This window comes from Globicephala melas, chromosome 1, assembly GCF_963455315.2.
Source record: "Globicephala melas chromosome 1, mGloMel1.2, whole genome shotgun sequence".
In the NCBI taxonomy this organism is placed as follows: Eukaryota; Metazoa; Chordata; class Mammalia; order Artiodactyla; family Delphinidae; genus Globicephala; species Globicephala melas.
The window spans coordinates 132,511,572-132,528,853 of record NC_083314.1 but is presented as its reverse complement, the minus strand read 5'-3'; the positions used below and the strand labels follow the sequence as shown (position 1 = coordinate 132,528,853).

The 17,282-nt window shown below is 36.7% G+C and overlaps 1 protein-coding gene across 2 annotated transcripts in view; it reads left to right on the top strand.

The window, feature by feature from the left end:
* Positions 1-17,282, top strand: part of RAVER2 (ribonucleoprotein, PTB binding 2) — a 105,943-nt gene that overhangs the window by 69,416 nt on the left and 19,245 nt on the right. For both annotated transcript variants that reach the window (XM_030865839.2, XM_030865836.2), the window contains exon 11: positions 1,368-1,504. In XM_030865839.2, the coding sequence (XP_030721699.1) occupies positions 1,368-1,504 (137 nt within the window). The remainder of the gene's footprint in view (positions 1-1,367; positions 1,505-17,282) is intronic.

Below are 17,282 nucleotides of genomic sequence, written 5' to 3'. Positions count from 1 at the left end.
GCGCCACCAGGGAAGCCCAGTATTTTGGAGTTTTACTGAATACTTTTCATAATGAGTTTTACTTTAATTTTTAACTTAATGGAAGCAAATAATGCGTATTAACCAGTTAAACCCCGTGTTATGACCCTAGTCCATAGATTGAAAGAATAACTAAATTAAAGCTTTTAAAATGCATTCTATTTTATTTAAGGAAAACATCTTTTATAATATGTTATTAAGCATATAATCAATTTATTGAATTTTATGGAATCATGATTGAAAATAATTGGATTAAGGAATTATTTGACAATACTATAATTCTTTACAATATATATAGAATCATATTTCTAAAATATGAAGTTTAAACCTCTATGGAATCTAATATAGCCGGAGTATTTGCCAAATACCCCCCAATATGTTAGTTACTAATAATCGGCAGAAGTGGAATTCTCATTTACTCTTTTAGAGGCCCTCCTCAAGCCTTCAATTAGTAAATTAAAACTATTAATTCAAATATAGTTTTAAGAGAAAATCACAAAAGTGGTGTGCTCTAGGCACTAAGATATTCACTATAACATTGGTTTTCAATAGTGAAACATTGGAAAGTGCCTTAATGGTCATCAATAGGGGAATGGTTAAATAGTTTGTCATAAAATGGAATATATAATTGAGGGAGTGCTGTGTGTACTAATATGAAATGATCTCTAAAGCAAATGATTAAGTGGAAGAAGCAAATGTGTGCATAGAATGATTCCATTTATGTTTATTTAAAGCTATGTATTCTTATATGCATGTATTTGAATGTGTAAATGCATAAAGTAAATCTGAGAAAATTAATTCTAAACTGTTACGTCTGGGAAAAAGAGTAGAATTGAATGAAAAGAGGTGAAAGATAAATTTTGTTTTTAGTATACATTCTTTGTATTTTATGAAGTATCCTCTTGAACCAAAACATTAATTTGTAATTAATTAATTAATTTGTAATTAAACATTAAAAAAATTTTTAAAGCCAGAAAAAAATTTAATGTGCTTCTGGTATGCCTACTGTATTTTTATGTGATCTAAAAACTGATGGTTACACCTATTGCATTAATAAGAACGGTTAATTTACATTTCGTATGCCTTATTTCAGAGATTAGGCATATACTTTTTAAATGTTTCCATCAAAATCATTTACCCATAGGGCAGGCTTCCATTTTCATTGTTTTAAACAAGTGAGACAATATCACATACTGTGTATTTTTCCCTCAGGAATAATAAATGTAGATATTTACTGGCAAACTAAAATTTGTGTTCTATTTGAGAATATGCTGAATTAACGGGTTTTGTACTCTGTAATTTATAATAAAACCAGCCAACTGAAATATATGTATTGATTTTGCCTTAAGCCCCTGCAAGTAAAATCACTCTACAGAAGACTGGAATTGCAAGCAACATTCTGGATGCAATCTCTCAGGGAAATGAATCGCAACACACGTTGGAGAAGTGCATTGCTTACGCTCAACCTTTTGGTGATTATGCACAGGTACATGAATCTCAGGTTTTGACGATATATAGAAAAATTGCTTCAACTATATACTGAGTTCACTGGATATGAAAATGTGATTCTTGTAATATAAGGAATTAAAATTGCACTGATCTATACAATATTTCTTGCTCGCCATTTGGAATTTTAGGACATGTTCAGAAGATTGCTAAGTATGATTTTGCCTGGATATTTACATTGCTTTGTTTACACCAGTGGTGAGCAAATGACAGAGCAAATCCAGCCCACAACCTGTTTTGTAAATAAAGTTTTACTGGGATACAGCCACATCCATTTATTTGCATGTTGTCTATGGTGCGTTGTGCTACAACGGCAGAGTTGAGTAGTTACAACAGGTACTGTGTGGCCCACAGGATCAGATATTTACTCTCTGGCTCTTTACAGAAAAACTCTGCTGACATCTGGTTTACACCAGTGTAGACTTGACTAAGAAGCCCAAGGAAATGCCTCTGTTCTTCCCCACCGCTTGTGTATGTAGAGACATGATCATAACTAGCACTATTATGCTAACTCTTAAAACAATCAATCAATAACATTGAAAGTATTACATTCAGGGCTTCCCTGGTGGTGCAGTGGTTGAGAGTCCGCCTGCCGATGCAGGGGACACAGGTTCGTGCCCCGGTCCGGGAGGATCCCACCTGCCGTGGAGCAGCTGGGTCCATGAGCCATGGCCGCTGAGCCTGTGCGTCCGGAGCCTGTGCTCCGCAACAGGAGAGGCCACAACAGTGAGAGGCCCGCGTACTGCAAAAAAAAAAAAAAAAAAAAAAGTATTACATTCAAAAGACACACTTTGTCATTACTTAAATATGTCCATTTCGCTTTGGCCTTTTCTCCTTCAGCTTATTCTTAGTGGCTTAAGCTAAGAGTGTATATCATGTTAGTAGTATATGATTATGTAATCATGAGAGTCTTACAATTAACAATTCTGATTCTTTCTTATTTCTCAGAGCAGTCACCTTCTCAGCTCTTTCCTGTCTGGGGGAGCAATACCTCCACTTTGCTTTTCTTAGAGCAGCTGTGTTGGCTTCACCTGTCTCTAATAAACTTAGAAAAGAAAACCTATGCAAATTCACTTAGAACAATTGATGCCTGATTATGCTTTTATGATGGGATACTAGAAACACAGGTCAAATGGATTCTGTAGAAATGGTAAAGCTGGATATAATGAAGTCTCTTACCTACCTGTGGAAAAGATGGAGAAATATGAATTGGAAGATGATGCAATTAGATAGCAACATACCTATATTTAAGGAACAGTAATCATGAATTGATGCAATTTGGAAGGCATTCTCTTCTGTGTTTCATAAAACTCCATCATTGTTCCCTTATTTGTTAACATTTTAAGTAATGACTTAGATGAGAACATTAATTATATGCTGATTATATTTACAGGTGACAAAAGGCAAAGAAGTTATCAGAGATGTGTAAAATCATTTATGAATAATTTATAGTTGTGAAAATTAGAAACAACCTAAATTTCCAACAATCTATAAGACTGAATAAACAAATTATGTCATATTTTTATCAGGAAATATAATGCAGATATTAAAAATCATGTAAAACAGTGTGTAAACACATGGTAAATTTTCATAATCTATTTTTAATCTCAAAAATTTATAAAATATAGTCATGTGCAATTCTGATTTTTTGGGTTTTTTTTTACAAGGAACAAAATTTACTTTCATAAACAAGAGGAAGCACAATAAATTTTAAAAAATACTTAAATGTGTGATTTAAGCTTTAAAAGTTATTTTTATACTTTTTCATTTTTGAAATTTGTGTTGCTTTTCTCACTAGCAGTTTTGCTTGTTAGATTACTGTGTTTTATTATATACTTATATCCATAGAAAGACCTTTCCCATTTACTCATGGAGAAATTCTGTGATAAAGATGCCTTTGCATTGCCAGCCTTCCTCCTGCCTCTTCACTTGCTTAACCAGAGAAATTGTGGAGGTGTGCATCCTCCCTTGATTCAGTGTCTCCTTGGACATTCCCTGCTGTTTCCTCATGCTTGTTCATGTTGTTTTCTCTCCTTATGTTCTTTCATCCTTATAACCTAAACTTAATTAAATGTTACCAACTGAATAACTAGTAAAAGTTGGTCATACTTTAGGAATTCCTTCTGTTTCCACTGTTAGAATGCAGGAAAAGGTCCAAGGAAAAGAAACCAAGGTTTGTTTTCAACATTTACTATATGCTTTATAATATAAACATTTGATCTTTTTAGCAATCTTGTGATATCTGAATGACCACTTCCATAATACAAGTGGAAAAGCATAAGGGGTAAATAGACTTTCAAGTTTATGCAGTTAGTAAAGGATTTCTGTGATTCCAAAATCCACATTCTTTTCATTATACCATGGAGAAATTTCTTCAGGCATGAAAGTAGTGTCTTATAGAAACTGGTTGTTTGCTTTGTACTAGCAACTGTGCATGAGGATTAGGAGAGATGGCTATGTCAAAATATAGATGATATAATACTCTTTATTTCTAATAAAACTATCACATTTAAAAATCCTAATTGGCGGGATTCCCTGGTGGCGCAGTGGTTGAGAGTCCACCTGCCGATGCAGGGGACACGGGTTCGTGCCCTGGTCTGAGAGGATCCCGCATGCCGCGGAGTGGCTGGGTCCATGAGCCATGGCCGCTGAGCCTGCGCGTCCGGAGCCTGTGCTCCGCAATGGGAGAGGCCACAGCAGTGAGAGGCCCGCGTACGGCAAAAAAAAATAATCCTAATTGGCATTCTAGTATTGGTGAAGCTACTTGTATCAGATTATCCCTCCTGCAGATAACGGTTATTAAAATTGTATCAAATATGAAACAAAAACATTTGAAGACCCTGAAGAATGACCAGAAGCAGGCAGAAACTGAAGGGGAGCCAGTCCTTAAAAGAGGGAAACTGCATTGGATGAGATTTATGTTTCTGTGGCTTTTTGCCTAACACAATCCCACCCCACTGCCAGCCTATGCAGAAAGATGCAGTCTTACCAGCTGATGGAGTCAGAGGACAGAGTTCAGGACTGTTAGCAAGGCTGGAAAATAAGGGGGAAATCTCAGAAAAATCTCATTGTAAACTCAGCCCAAATACACTTGACTGACTTTTGAACTTTGTGTGAGGGGACTCCAGGGGACCTGGTGGCAAACAACAGATGGAAGGCTAAAGAACCATGAAGAGATTCAGTTCCTTTCCAGCACAGAGGAGGTAGTTTGGAGTTTGAGTTCATAAAAGTTGACTCGTTCTCAGCAAAGATCAACAGCCTTCAGAGGAAGGTTATACAACGCGTAGCATCTATGAATATATCATCCACAATGTTCAGTAAACAAAAATAACTAGAAAGTTGAAAAAAACAAGAAAATGTGACCCACAATTAAGGGGATAAGCAATTAATAGAAACTGACCCCAAGATGAACCAGATGTTGGTATTAGTAGACAAAGACTTAAAACAACTATTATAAACAACTATTATAAACAGGACTTAAAGGAAATAAAGTAAAAATGAACAGATGGGAAATTTCAGGAAGAAATACAAACTTAAAAAAGAAACTCTAGAACTAAAAAGTACAGTATCCACCAAAAAAAATACACTGGATGGACTTAGTAGAAGTTTGGAGAAAGCAGGAAAAAAGGTTCAATTAATGTAAAGACAAGTCAAAAGAAATAATTCAGTCTGAAGAACAGAGAGAAAGAGGTTGAAAACCAATAAACAGATCCTCAGGGACCTACGGGACAATATAAAGCAGTCTAAAATAAGTGTAATTGAGTCCCAGAAAGAGAGGAGAAAGATAATTGGGCATAAAATATTTGAAAAAATAATGATAAAACATTCCCCATGTTTGCTTTAAAAACCTGACAGATTTAACAGAGTCAGAGAACTCCCCTGCAAAGCAGGATAAGTAAAAACAAAATATTATGTTGGCACACCAGTTAATATGCTGAAAACCAAAGTTATAAAGAAATTATCTTGAAAGCCATCAGATAGAAATAATGCCTCTTATCTCAAGCCAGTTTCTCAACTTTGGCACTGTTGACATTCTGGGCTGGATAATTCTTGGTTTCAGTGGGGCTGTACTCTACATTGTAGGATGTTAGCAGCATCCTTGTCCTCCACCCACTAGGTTGCCCCTCACTGAGTATAATTGTGATTAAACAACTGGTAACTATGTGGGTAAATTAAAAAGACTATATATTTTCTCTCTTCTTAATTTATTTATTAAAGTTAATTAAAAACAAAATTGTAACATTGCATGGTGCGGCTTGTAATGTGTGTAGATATAACACATTTGACAACAATAGTACAAAGGACAGTATGAGGTGAATGAAATTGTTTGTGGGGTAATTACATTTTACCTGAAGTAGAAAAATATTAACTCTTGAGTAGACTGTGATAAGTTATGGAATGTATATTGTAATCCATAGAGCAACCATTAAAAAATTCAGAAATTATAGCTAAAATGTCAACAGTTTAATTACAATGGAATTCTAAGAACATTTGATTAAACCAAAAAAAAAAAATGTCAGGAAAGGAAAAACACTAATTAGGATGAATAGAAAGCAAATAGATAAGTAGTAAACCTTGATTGAATGATAATGATAGTTAAGTGAAAATTGAGTACATCCTCCAATTAAAACAAAGAGATTGTCAGAACAGGCAAGAATGTACACTTCTACCACTTCTATTCAACAACATAAACTTGGAGGTTTTAGTCAATGAAACAAGGTTTAAAAAAAGGTATGAAATAGGAAAGTAAAAGTAAAAGTGTCTCTCTTTGCATATGACATGCCTGTTCACATGAAAAGTCCTTGAGAATCTAAAAAGCAACCACTAAATATAATAAGTAAACTTTGCAAGGTCACAAGGTAGAAGGGCAATATACAAAAATGAATTGTATTTCTACGTACTAGCAGCAACAGTTGGAAAATAAAGTTGAAAAAAAATTTCCATTTATAGTAGCACCAGACATGAAATACATAGTAATAAATTAAGAGAAGATTTGTAAAAACTCTACAATGATAACTATAAAACAATGCTGAGAGAAATTAAAGAAGATGCCTATGAATGGAGTGCTATACCATGCTCATGAATCGGAAGACTTAGTATTGGTATGATGTCAGTTCTTCTCCTCAAATTGATCTATAGATTCAGTGCAATCTCAACCAATTTCTCAGCAGCCTTTTTCTAAAATAGAAATTGAAAAGCTGATTTTTAAAATTTATATTGAAATGCAGCGGAATTACTCTACCCAAAACAATCTTTACATAGAAGAACAAAATTGGAGGACTTCTTCTACATGACTTCAAGATTTATTATAAAGTCATAGTAATCAAGACAGTGTGGTGTTGGCATAATGATAGGCAAATGGATCAGTAGAATAAAATAGACCCATACTTAAATGGTAAATTGATTTTGGACACAAATTTTAAAACAGTCCAATAGGTAAAAAATACAAATATTGTTGGAACAACTGATGATCCGTATTGGAAAACATGAACCCTGACTCTTGCCTCACACTCTAAATGTAATTTGCAAGGTATCAGAGGCCTGCATGGAAAATCCAAGCCATAGATAACATCAACCAAAATGGCATAATAAGAACCTTCAAACAGTGTCTCCTCCATAAAGGCATCAATAATGCAGGCAGGAATGATAAGAATAAACTTTTACAGAACTCTGGATATTAACTAAAGGCATGAAGCAACCAGGGGAGTATTTAGTCAAGAAAAATGTCTGAATATTGGTAAAAACAGCTAGCTTTATGGTCTTTTAGCCAATCCAATTCCTGTTTTCCTGTCTCTTTCCAACAGCCCATAATCATAGTAAAAAACCAGGGAGCTGGTATCCACCAGAGTGGGCAAGAAAGGGTTGGAGCTCCACAAAGCCTCTTTCCCAGAGAACTATTATTTGACCGCTCTGCTGGTTCCCAGGAAGGACCCCACTTGCGAGGCTATTTTCATTTGACCTGACTCAGAGCTTGCCCTCAGGGGAGTTTGTTGAAAACATTTAGAGGAAATTTTTTAACTTTATGGCTGCCTGAGGTGCTAGATGATATTTGGGGCAAAAAAAAAATAGGCTAACCAAAGAGCGTTAAAAGAAACGTTGGGGTATTAGATATCCCCAGGGCCTTTGAAAATCTCTGACATGTTCTGGGAATCTTACAAGGCCATGCACACATGTAGGATTGTGCACGTGCTTGGGAAGAACCCAAGAAGGCCCTAAGCTGTCACTTGCAGAAGTGAAGGCTAAGGCAGAGTTGTCAGCTGCCTGGCCGAGTGGTGTTGAAGGCTTGGCCCAGCACACACATGGCAAAGTCTCGGAGACTTATTGGTTCCAGGTGTTAAGTGAATCATTAGGTGACCACTGAGGTAATGGAGTAGTCTTCGGTTACCACTCACAACAGAGGATACACCCTTTACATAATTACTTCAGAAAAGTCACTAAACAACCAGCAATAACAAATTTTGAAGGGGGAGTACAAACGGATTTCCAGAGTTGCCACATTATATCATTTTTCAACAAAAAATCATGAGACATGCAAAGAAATAAGAAAGTATGGCTCATAAACAGTGGGAAAAGCAACCAGTAGAAACTGTTTCTAAGGAAGCCCAAACATTGGACTTACTAGACAAAGGTTTAAATCACCTATTGTAAATATGTTCAAAGAATGGAAGGAAACCACATCTAAAGAACTAAAAGGAAGTGTGAGAACAGTGTCTCACCAAATAGAAAATATCAATATGGCAACGGGACTTACAAAAAAGGACCAAATAGAAATTCTGGATTTGAAAAGTATAATAATTGAAATGAAAAATTCACTAGGGCAGAGTAGCAGATTTGAATAGGCAGAAGAAATAACCAACAGATTTGGAAGATAGGTCAATCGAGATTATCCAGTCTGAAGAATACAAAGAATGAAGAAAAGTGAACCATAACATAACAAGTGTTGAGGAGGATGGAGAGAAATTAGTACCCTCCTACATTGCTAGGGGTGAGGGGAGTGTGAAATGGTGCAGCTGCTTTGGAAAACACTTTGGCCGTCCCTCAAAATGTTAAGCACAGAGTTACCATATGACCTAGGGCATGAACTTAGAGAACGGACACATATGTCTACAGATAAACCAGTACTGTACATGAATCTTCATAACAGCCCAAAAGAGAGACAACCCAAATGTCCATCAGTTGGTGAATGAATAAACAAAGTGTGGTATATCCGTACAATGGAGTATTACTCATCCATAAAAGGAGTGGAGTACTTATCTTTGTCACAACATGGATGAGCCTTGAAAGCATTATGCTGCATGAAATGAGCCAGATACAAAAGGCCACATATGATGCCCTGTTTATGAAATAGCCAGAATAGGCAAATCCTTAGAGAAAGTAAACAGATACTGGTTACCGTGGGGGCCAGGAGAGGTGGGAGTTGGGGGGTGTCTCCTGGAGTGATGAAAAATACCCTGGAATTAGATCGTGGTGATGGTTGCACAGCCCTATGAACATCAACAAATATTGAACTCTAATTTTAAAACATAAGCCTTAACTGTACTAGATAGAGGATAGCATTTCCAGTCGTTGTTTTAGAGATCTTAAAATTATCTAATGATATACAAGCGAGTTAAATCAATTATTCCAGATCTAGTTCTTTAAAAAAAATTTTTTTTTTTATTAGCTGCACTGCGCAGCTGTGGGATCTTAGTTTCCTGACCAGGGATGGAACTCATGCCCCCTGCAGTGGAAGCACAGAGCCCTAACCACTGAACTGCCAGGGGAGTTCCCAGATCTGGTTCTAGTTAGAAACCAGTTTCAAATGGGCTACTCCTCCCGTTTCCCTGGTTGATTATAATAATTAGTGAGAATTGCCATTGAGCTGCAGTTATTTATTTTCTCAACAACTGCATCTCTCAAATGTTTGAACTGTTGTTGAGAAAAGTTAAATCAGAAATAGATGTAGCTGTTTAAAATTTTGTCGTGCACACTCTTCACAGTGATAACAGCATATATAATCCTGTTAGTTTGAAAGTACAAGTGGAGTTTGAAAAGTCAGGTTCTGAGGTGGAGATAAATAGGTACATCTAAATAGGTCATACGGTTGGAAGAAGCATCTAAATAGGTCATCTAAATAGGTCATACAGTTGGAAGAAGCCCACCTTAAGGGAGAAGCCTTTGAGCAATTTATTAAATATTTATTAAACACCTAAATCTAACTATAATCTGTGAAAAACAAGACATTCCTCCCTATTAGTAATGTAGGTCAAAGAGGTAAAATTTCTCTTAAGTAACTTTTGTTTGACATAGACATTAGTTCTAATAACATAAAGAATAATGTGAGAACTATTTTAGCTATTTCATATCTTTTTAAGTCGTGGTTTTGGGTTTTCATTTGACACTTGCCGTTAATGGGTAGCTGGCATGCCCTGCATTAGGGGTGGCACTGTCTACTTGCGTGTTGTACTCTTCTGTTGCCCTTGGTTACAGGGATCTTTCCTGCCGGGAAGCTGACTACCTGTTCCAGGGAATCAACCACAAAATGTATGATGAGATGGTATGATGAGGGAAGAGGAAACAAAAAAATGAACAAAAAGGCCTGGCAATGCTTTGTGCTTTCATATAGCGCCTGATGCTGCCACCTAGTGGGCAAATAATGCAGAGAGACTTGCCAAAAAGAGTTTTGTGTGGTCTGTGATAGATCAGAATCTTGTGACAAGCACTAGCTATATGAGATATTTTCTAAAACCCAAACTACTTTCACCAGTAACTGTGGAACCACAGATTGTATTAGCTCTAGACAGTAACTTGGGAAGTACATTAAACAATGATTTTTGCTAAAAACTAGAATTAAGGAAAGCAAATTGCGGAAATGTATTTAAAGTTACCATCATTACTTTAAAATCTTTGTTTAGAAACCAAATCAGTCTTTTCAAATCAGTCTTTTAAGTGTTTGAAAAAATCTACAAAAGGATAGTGTACAGTATGAAAAAATCTGAAGAGAGTTTTGAATTGCTATTCTGACATGTTTCACGTTTCAAGGGATTTTAATGTGTGTTGATTTTTTTAAAATGATTATTAAACATACTTAAATCTAAGATATATAATTTGTACAACTTGATATACTCAAACTGGGTAGGTGATGATCAAATTTTACTTTTTTAAAATGTAGTACAATACCTTTTGGAGGATCAGTCTTTAAATTGAAAGTTAAGACTTAAAATTACTCATATGAAGAAAGGCAAGTAGCTGAGAGGCAAAAATTAACATGAAAATTGAAAACATCTATGCATATATATATAAAAGAAAGACATTTTATTGTTAGTTTTATTATTAATGTCACAAAATGAAGCATGTTGGTTTTAAAACATTTTTTAACAACTGGGGAATAAAAGAAAAATTGTATTCTTTAAATAAAATTTTAGAAATGAACTGTGTTTAATGCAGAAAAGATAGTCAAATTAATTCTTATTTCTTTAGGAATGAAGTCTAAAAGCTAGATTTGAAACTATAAGAAGGGGTATTAGGGGTTTGATTCAAATTTTAGATGAACTAGTGCAGTTGGTCATTTCCGGTTTTCCATCCCATCTAACTCCACTCGAGACAAGACTTAGGAAAGATAAAGTGGGGCTAAAGGTGAAGGTGACACTGAGGAGTCCTATATAGAGGCAGAATTTTCTGAAAACCAATTTGATTTTGTATTTAGGAAGTTACATGCCAAGTGGTGACATTTCTTTTAGAAGAGCATTAATGGTGAAGGAATATCTTTAATTAGCACTGGTAGTAGATGAGCCTAATCAAATTCACAATCAACATTAACATATCCCAAAGGAATCTCCCTGAGGAATATTCAAGATTCCATTTTCTCAAATTCTTATGAGCACTTTTAAAATAAGCCTTCAATTCAGTTATTGAAGTGAGCTTAAAAATTTTTTTTTTTGGCTTTCAAAGCAGAATTTATATTTATTTTATTTATTTTTTTATTAACATCTTTATTGGGGTATAATTGCTTTATAATGGTGTGTTAGTTTCTGCTTTACAACAAAGTGAATAAGTTATACATATACATATGTTCCCATATCTCTTCCCTCTTGCATCTCCCTCCCTCCCACCCTCCCTATCCCACCCCTCCATGCGGTCACAAAGCACCGAGCCCTTATCCCTGTGCCATGCGGCTGCTTCCCACTAGCTATCTACCTTACGTTTGTTAGTGTGTATATATCCATGACTCTCTCTCGCCCTGTTACAGCTCACCCTTCCTGAGCTTAAAAATTGAGCTTAAGATACATTGTAAGTATTAAACTTTGGCCATCACATGGAAATAAAAGTTAGTCTACATTTACATGAAGATAAAAAAATGTGCTTTAATAAAAGGAAGAAAATGGGATTTCTTTTTTAATCCAAAAATAAAATAGCAGGTGCATAGTTACAGAATGGGTTTCATAGTCAATACGTGCAAATTTTGGATTTTGAAAAATAAGGCAGGGCTTCCCTGGTGGTGCAGTGGTTAAGAATCTGCCTACCAATGCAGGGGACACGTGTTCGAGCCCTGGTTCGGGAAGATCCCACATGCTGCGGAGCAGCTAAGCCCATGCGCCATAACTACTAAGCCTGCGCTCTAGAGCCCGCGAGCCACAACTACTGAAGCCCGTGCACCTAGAGCCTGTGCTCTGCAACAAGAGGAGCCACCTCAATGAGAAGCCTGTGCACCACAGCGAAGAGTAGCCCCTGCTCACCACACTAGAGAAAGCCCGCATGAAGCAAAGAAGACTCAATGCAGCCAAAAATAAAATAAATAAATTTATTTTAAAAAATTAAAAAGAAAAGGCAGATTAGAATAATGACAAGAATACTAAAGTGAGAAAAATTGGGTTGCATTCATAGCCCTATTAGTGCATAGCCTGTGATTTTAGCCAAGTCACGTAAGTTTTCTGAGCTTTTGTTTTCTCATCTCTTCAGTGGAGGTGATAATTCCTTCCCTGCCTACGGCACAGGTCAATGATTCAGTGTAGGACATCATCAAATTGCATGTTATCAATTCTTACCTCTCCAAACGTACTATGGTTTGGCTATTTCGTTGATCTGATTTCTACCTGAATACTAGGCATGCAAAACTAGGGTATTACAGCTTCTCTCAGTGTCTTTCCTTTCTTTATTCTCTTCAAAGCATAAGTGCCCGTTGAAATTGTTCTTTTCAGATTTTCAAAGTATACCACTCTGTTCTTTCTCATCTGTAAATTCCTCGTAAATTTTAACCAAAATTTTGAATCACATATATATAATCTGTGTGTTTGCCCACTTACATATATCTAACAGCATGGACAAGTTCAGTGGCCTCCTGGAGAGACCTTCCAATGCCTGTCTCCTTTGTTGCCACATATTTTTATGAAGCTGCTTACTAATCTACAAATTCCAAGATCAAACATATCATTCCCTGTTTATAATTAACCAGGCATTAGCCTGGCATTCCAGCCCCTCCACGATTGAGCCCAGCTTGCCTTTCCAACCCCATTTGCCACTATTCTCTCCATGGACCAGCCACGGTGTCCCATCACAGGCCCATGATTTCCTGTCATCTGCCTTTGTCAGGCATTTACTTTCTCCTAAAAGGGTCATTCCATGTCTCCTCCTGTCCATATCTGATCTCACCTCCAAATCTTAACTCAGGTGCCATGTCATCTATGAAACCTTTTCCTATATCTCTCAAACCCTCCACTCCCATTTTCCCTTCTCTGAAAAAGCTTTAGCACTTCACCTCTATTTCTCTTTTATATGGTGGCATTCTCCTTTAGAATGCTCTTTTGTGCTTTTCTTACTTCCCCTCCTAGGATGTGAGAACTCGGAGGGCACAGTCCAAGTTTCATTCATCTAGGTAACCCCATAGCAGAGCCCAGTGCCCTCAATAGTTAGTCTATGAAAGAATAGGTATTTATATCCTGCAAATATTAAATAGAAGGAAAAGTACTTGCTTGCTTTATACCTTTCCCACTTCTGTGGTTTTATTTTCTCCTTTTTGATATTTCTTTGATACCAATTTATTTCTCCCAGAACACTGAACTTTGTTTCAAAAATCTTAATCAACAACAACAAAAATCTTAATCAACTATCATCACTTCCCATTTAATCCAACAGTCCTTGCACTAAAAGATATCTTTGATAGAGTGTATTAGAAGAATTTTCTTTCTCCCAGTATCATGTGGGCTATAATGATTTTCATTTCCTTTTCTTTTTAATTAATTAATTAATTATATTTATTTATTTTTGTTTGCGTTGGGTCTTCATTGCTGCTCCCGGGCTGCGGCGAGCGAGGGCTACTCTTCACTGCAGTGCGCGGGCTTCTCTTTGCGGTGGCTTCTCTTTGTTGCGGAGCACGGGCTCCAAGTGCGCAGGCTTCAGTAGTTGTGGCATGCGGGCTCAGTAGCTGTGGCTTGTGGGCTCTAGAGTGCAGGCTCAGTAGTTGTGGTGAATGGGCTTAGTTGCTCCGCGGCATGTGGGATCTTCCCGGACCAGGGCTCGAACCCGTGTCCCCGGCATTGGCAGGTGGATTCTTAACCACTGTGCCACCAGGGAAGTCCCTCCTTTTCTTACTTACAGTTTCCCATGCTTCTTGGTGAAGTTTTTTGTCGATCTCATGCATCCCAGTTGGTTCTTTCTGTGAATAGTATAGCACAACTAGGAAATCCTTTGAATGAAAGTATCTAATAAATTTCCTAACTGGCTTCTGAGAATAAGTATGGTATAGAAAGAGAGGAAAACTCAGGTGGTTGTTTTGCTTTATACTAAGACATGAAACATGGATTACTACATAGCAGGAAGAATCAGGGAAGAGCGTTGAGAGTGTGAGATTTCCAGATCTCAGAATGAGGTCGTTTCTCTCCCTCTTGTATTTGAAAAATGAATTGGGTTATATAAAACAGGTAGTTTTTCAAAATTAAACTAACTTAATGGACTGATCATTTATTAGAGGAAGAAAGCTAATGAGAAAAAAAAGTTCATTATACCTGAAGCGAAGGGGCTGTGGTCCAAAACACAGTAAGATCACCAGACCAACAAAGGGACTAAAATGGAGAAGGCAGCTGAAGAGAATAATGCAGTGGCATGATAGTGGGGAGAGAGGACTCAGAGGGGAGAGGCTCCAGCTAAGTAGGTAAGCATGCAATTTTGTTGCAGGCAGCCCTTATCTAGGGTGGAATTTCTTTTTCTTGTTGAACTCTATTGACATATAATGTATTAGTTTCACGTGACAACATGATGATTTGACATTTGTATATTTTGTGAAATAATCACCACAGTAAGTCTAGTTAACATCCATCACTGCAGTTACAATTTTTTTCTCATGATGAGAATTTTTAAGGTTTCATCTCTTAGCAACTTTCAAATATGCAATAGAGTATTAATTATAGTCGCTGTGCTATACATTACATTCCCAGGTCTTACTTATTTTGTAACTGGAAGTTTGTACCATTTGACCACTATCACCCATATCTTGCCAATCCCCCACCCCTGCACCTCTGGCAACCACCAGTCTATCCCCTGTATCCATGAGTTAGGTTTGCTCTGTTTTGTTTTTTTGTGTGTTTGACTTTTAGATTTCATAGGTAAGTGAGGGCATACAGTATTTGTCTTTCTCTGACTTACTTCACTTAGCAAAATGCCCTCAAGGTCCATACACTGTCACGAATAGCAAGATTTCCTTTTCTGTGGCTGAATAATATTCCTGTGGGGGGTGTGTGTGTGTGTTCGTTCCACGTTATCTTTATCCATTCATCCGTCTATGAACATTTAGATTACTTCCATGTATTGGTTCACAGACAGATATCTCTTCAAGTCAATGTTTTTCCTTTGGATAAATACCCAGAAGTGGTATCGCTGGATCAAAAGGTAGTTCTATTTTTAATTTTTTGAGGACTCTCCATAGTGTTATTCATAGTGGCTACACCAATTTATATTCCCACCAACAGTGTGTGAGGGTTCCCTGTTATCCATATCCTTGCCAACACTTGTTGTTTCTTGCCTTTTTGATAATAGCCATTCTAACAGGAGTGAGGTGATATCTCATTGTGGTTTTGATTTGCATTTCCCTAGTAATTAGTGATGTTGAACATCTTTTCATGCACCTGATGACCATCTGTATGTCTTTGGAGAAGTGTCTGGGTGTTTCTGTCTGCTCTTTTGGTTTAGTGGTTTTCTATGTTTTTCTCAGTTTCATCCTTTTTATGTTTCTTGTCTCTGCTCTAGATTTGTTTTGTGGTTACCATAAGGTTTGTATAAATCGTCTCATAGGAAAAACAGTCTGATCTCATGCTGATAGCATCTTATCTTCACTTGCCCATACAGGTTTCGTCCTTTTTCTCTTCCCCTTTTATGTTTTTGTTGTCTCAAATTATCCCACTTTATGTTGTGAGTTTAACACATTGAAGTAGTTAGTTATTTTTTTACTGCTTTTCCCCCCTTTAACCTTTATGCTATAATAAAGTATTTTAAAACCTATTCTGATATAGAGTTGCAATTTTCTGATTCTGTCTGTCACCCTACTCAAAGTTTTGTGTACTTTTGCCTTTTTGTTTCCGGCAGAAGAGCTCCTTTCAGCATTTCTTGTAAGGCAGGTCCATTGTTGATGAACTCCCTCAGCTTTTGTTTATCTGGGAAAGCCTTTACTTCTCCGTATCTGAATGATAACTTTGCTGGATAGAGTATTCTCAGCTGACAGTTTTTATCTTTTAGTATTTTGAGAATGTCCACTCTCCTCTTGGCCTGTAGAGTTTCTGCCAAGAAATTTGCTGGTATCCTAATGGGGGTTCCTTTGTGCATTACCATCTTTTTCCTTGGCTGCCTTTAAAATTATTTTTCATTGACTTTTGACAGTTTTAATATAATGTGACTTAGGGAAGGTCTTTTTTGCATTGAGGTAATCGGGTGTTCTCTTAGCTACATGACTTGTATATCCAGTTCCTTCCCCAGGTTTGGGAAGTGCTCACCTATTATTTATTTAAATAAACTCTCTGCAGCCTTCTCCCTCTCTTCTTCTTGGATACCTATTATCCTAATGTGGCCCTTCCTGAAAGAGTTGGATACTCTTAATAGATGTCCTCATTTTTCTCTAGATCTTAATTCTTTTTTCTTCTACCTGTATCATTTCTAGATTTGTATCTTTAAGCTTGCTGATTCTCTCTTCCATAAGGTCTGCTGTATTTCCAATGCTTTCTAATGCATTTTTCATCTCGTTTATTGAGTTCTTCAGCTCCAGAATTTGTTTGGTTCTTTTTTAGGTTTTGTCTCTTTAGTAAAGTATTCCTTCTGTTCCTTAATTTATTCTTGAACTCATTGAAGTTTCTTGAATTTCTTCATGAGAGCTATTTTGAATTCTTTATCAGTTAGATCACAGTATTCCATGACTTTGCTTGGTTTATAGAGAATTGTCATTTTCTTTTTTGAATACAGTGTTACTGTGGGTTTTCACGGTGCCTGATGAGTTGTTCCTCTGCTGGAGCATTTGAAGTAATGAACACCTTTCTTCTTTCGGTAAAACTTTTTTTTTTTTTTTTGCTTGATTTTAATGATTCAACAGTTTAGAAATTAGAGGGCTCTCCTTTGTTTTCCAGTAGGTGGCACTATAGCACAAGTTTTTCGTTTTCTTACCTGAGCTGCTTCCGGTTATATGTGAGAGTCAGCACTTTGTCTGTCAGAGGTGTCGCTCGCCCAGTGCCCTCCTTGTCACTGCTTGTGCCTCTAGGGTCTTGGTGCCTTGCTGCTGCTAATGTCACCTCCTGAGGCACTGG